Genomic DNA, 2,980 nt, shown 5'->3' on the forward strand with positions numbered 1-2,980 from the left:
CACTCTAATCCATTCCCAGCCCATCCCAGTCCACTCTAATCCACTCCCAGCCCATCCCAGTCCACTCTAATCCATTCCCAGCCCATCCCAGTCCATCCCAGTTCACTCTAATCCATTCCCAGCCCATCCCAGTCCACTCTAATCCATTCCCAGTCCATTCCCAGTTCACTCTAATCCATTCCCAGTTCCCATCCCAGTCCCTCCCAGTGCTCACTCCAGGATCTCGTTGTACTCGATGGTCTCCTCCAGGTTCTGCAGGTTGGGGTTGACGCTGCGGATCGCCCKCATGTACGCCTTGAGCAGCTGGATGTCCCTCTTCTGTGGGGTGAGGATTAGGAAAATTGGGAAAATTGGGATTGGAATCGGGAAAATCGGGAAAATTGGGATCAGGATAGGGGAAATTGGGAAAATTTGAATCGGGGAAATTGGGATTGGGGAAAGTGGGATTGGGAAAATTGGGATCGGGGAATTTGGGATCAGGAAAATGGGATTGGGGAAAACGGGGTTGGGGAAAGTGAGATTGGGATCAGGGAAAGTGGGATCATGGAAAGTGGGATTGGGAAAATTGGATTGGGATCGGGGACAGTAGAATTGGGGAAATTGGGATTGGGGAAATTGGGATCAGGATCGGGAAAATTGGGGTTGGAGAAATTGGGAAAATTGGGATCGGGCATTGGGGAAATTGGGAAAATTGGGATTGGGGAAATTGGGAAAATTTGGATTGGGGAAATTGGGATCAGGATCGGGAAAATTGGGAAAATTGGTATCGGGGAAAGTGGGATTGGGATCAGGGAAATTGGAAAAATTGGGATCAGGGAAATTTGGGATTGGGATCGGGGTAATTGGGATTGGGATCAGGGAAATTTGAGATTGGAATCGGGGAAAGTGGGATCAAGGAAAATGGAATTGAGAAAATTGGGAGTGAGATCAAGAAAATTGGGATGGGGCAAGTGGGATCAGGGAAAGTGGGATTGGGAAAATTGGGGTTGGGAAAATTGGGGTTGGGAAATTGGGATCAGGATCAGAGAAAGGGGATTTGGATTGCGGAAATTTGGATCAGGATTGGGAAAATTGGGAAAATTGGGATCAGGCATTGGGGAAAATGGGATTGGGGAATCGGGAAAAGTGGGATTGGGAAAATTTGCATTGGGGAAAGTGGGATTGGGATTGGGGAGAGTGGGATCAGGGAAAGGGGAAAGAGAGATTGGGATCGGGAAAATTAGGATTGGGAAAATTTGAAGCAAGATCCCGATATTCCCAATATTCCTGCCATCCCCAACATCCCCGATATCCCGACACGCCCAATATCCCTGACATCCCCGATATCCCAATATTCCCAATATCCTCAATATCCCCACTATCCCCGCTATCCTGCCATCCCCCATATCCCAATATCCCGATATTCCCAACATTCCCAATATTCCCAATATCCCGACATCCCCAATATCCCAACATCCCCGCTACTCCGATATTCCCAATACGCTGATATCCTGACATTCCTGATATTCCCAACCTTCCCAATATCCCAAATATTCCCTACATCCCTGATATCCCAATATCCCGATATTCCCGATATCCTGATATTCCTGAACATTCCAAATATCCCAAATATTCCTGATATTCCCGACACCCCAATATCCCAACATCCCCGCTATCCCGATATTCCCAATATGCTGATATCCTGACATTCCTGATATTCCTGACATTCCCAATATCCCAAATATTCCCGACATCCCCGACATTCCCAATATCCCAAATATTCCCGATATCCCCGATATCCCAATATCCCGATATTACCGACATCCTGATATTCCCCACATTCCTAATATCCCGATATTCCCAACATTCCCAATATCCCCAATATTCCCGACATCCCAATATCCTGATATTCCCGTTATCTTGATTTTTCCAACCTTCCCAATATCCCACCAACCCCGATATCCTGATATTCCCAACATTCCCAATATCCCAAATATTCCCGATATCCCAATATCCCGATATTCCCGATATCCTGATATTCCCAACATTCCCAATATCCCAAATATTCCCAATATTCCTGACATCCCTGATATCCCAATATTCACAACATTCCCAATATCCGGACATTCCCAACATTCCCGATATTCCCGATATTCCCAAAATTCCCGACATTCCCACCTGCTCGGCCAGCTGGTGTTTGTGCTCGGCCGAGCTCTTCTCCAGCTCGGCGATTCGGCTCTGCTGCTGCTGCACCACCGAGCGCAGGTGCTTGATGCAGTTATGGGAGGGCAGCTCGTCCTTGGGCATCTCCAACCTGGGGAAAAAAATCACAGATTTGGGAAAAAATCACAAATTTGGGAAAATTCGGAGATTTGGGAAAAGAGGAAATTAGGGGGAAAAATCCCAGATTCATCAATTAGGGGAAATTCATAAATTAGGGAAAGGGCAGCTCGTCCTTGGGCATCTCCAACCTGGGAAAAAATCACAGATTTGGGAAAAAAATCACAGATTTGGGAAAATTCAGAAATCAGGGAAAAGCTGAAATTAAGGGAAAAAATCCCAAACTAGGGGAAATTCTGGGAACGTTCCCATGTCCATTCCAGGCACATTCTTGTGGCCATCCCATGACCATTCCAGTGTCCATCCTATGACCATTGCAGTGTCCATCCTATGACCATTCCTGTGCCCATCCTGTAACCTTTCCCATGCCCATTCTATGACCATTCCCATGTCCGTCCCGTGACCGTTCCTGTGTCCATCCCATGCCCACCCAATACCCACCCCAATACCACCCCATACCCACCCGCAGCCCTGCTCGCAGCTGACGGGCCGTTTGGGGTTGTGCTCGCAGTCGCTCAGGTGCACCCAGTGACCATTCCTGTGCCCATCCCATGACCATACCCACCCCATACCCATACCCACCCCATTCCTGTACCCCATACCCACCCGCAGCCCTGCTCGCAGCTAACAGGCCGTTTGGGGTTGTGCTCGCAGTCGCTCA

General features: G+C 48.2%; 1 protein-coding gene across 1 annotated transcript; it reads right to left on the reverse strand.

Moving 5' to 3' along the window:
• Positions 1-189: 189 nt before the first annotated feature.
• LOC130588420 (E3 ubiquitin-protein ligase NRDP1-like) lies at positions 190-2,889 on the reverse strand. The gene is made up of 3 exons (XM_057389344.1): positions 2,783-2,889; positions 2,158-2,293; positions 190-318 (listed from the first exon to the last, which is right to left on the reverse strand). Exons 1-3 carry the CDS (start codon positions 2,887-2,889, stop codon positions 211-213), a joined length of 351 nt encoding a protein of 116 aa, XP_057245327.1. The 3' UTR covers positions 190-210.
• Between the last annotated feature and the right edge of the window lie 91 nt (positions 2,890-2,980).

This window comes from Malurus melanocephalus, unplaced genomic scaffold (genome assembly GCF_030028575.1).
Source record: "Malurus melanocephalus ecotype Western Australia unplaced genomic scaffold, MMel_1.1 scaffold_4910, whole genome shotgun sequence".
Lineage (NCBI taxonomy): Eukaryota > Metazoa > Chordata > Aves > Passeriformes > Maluridae > Malurus > Malurus melanocephalus.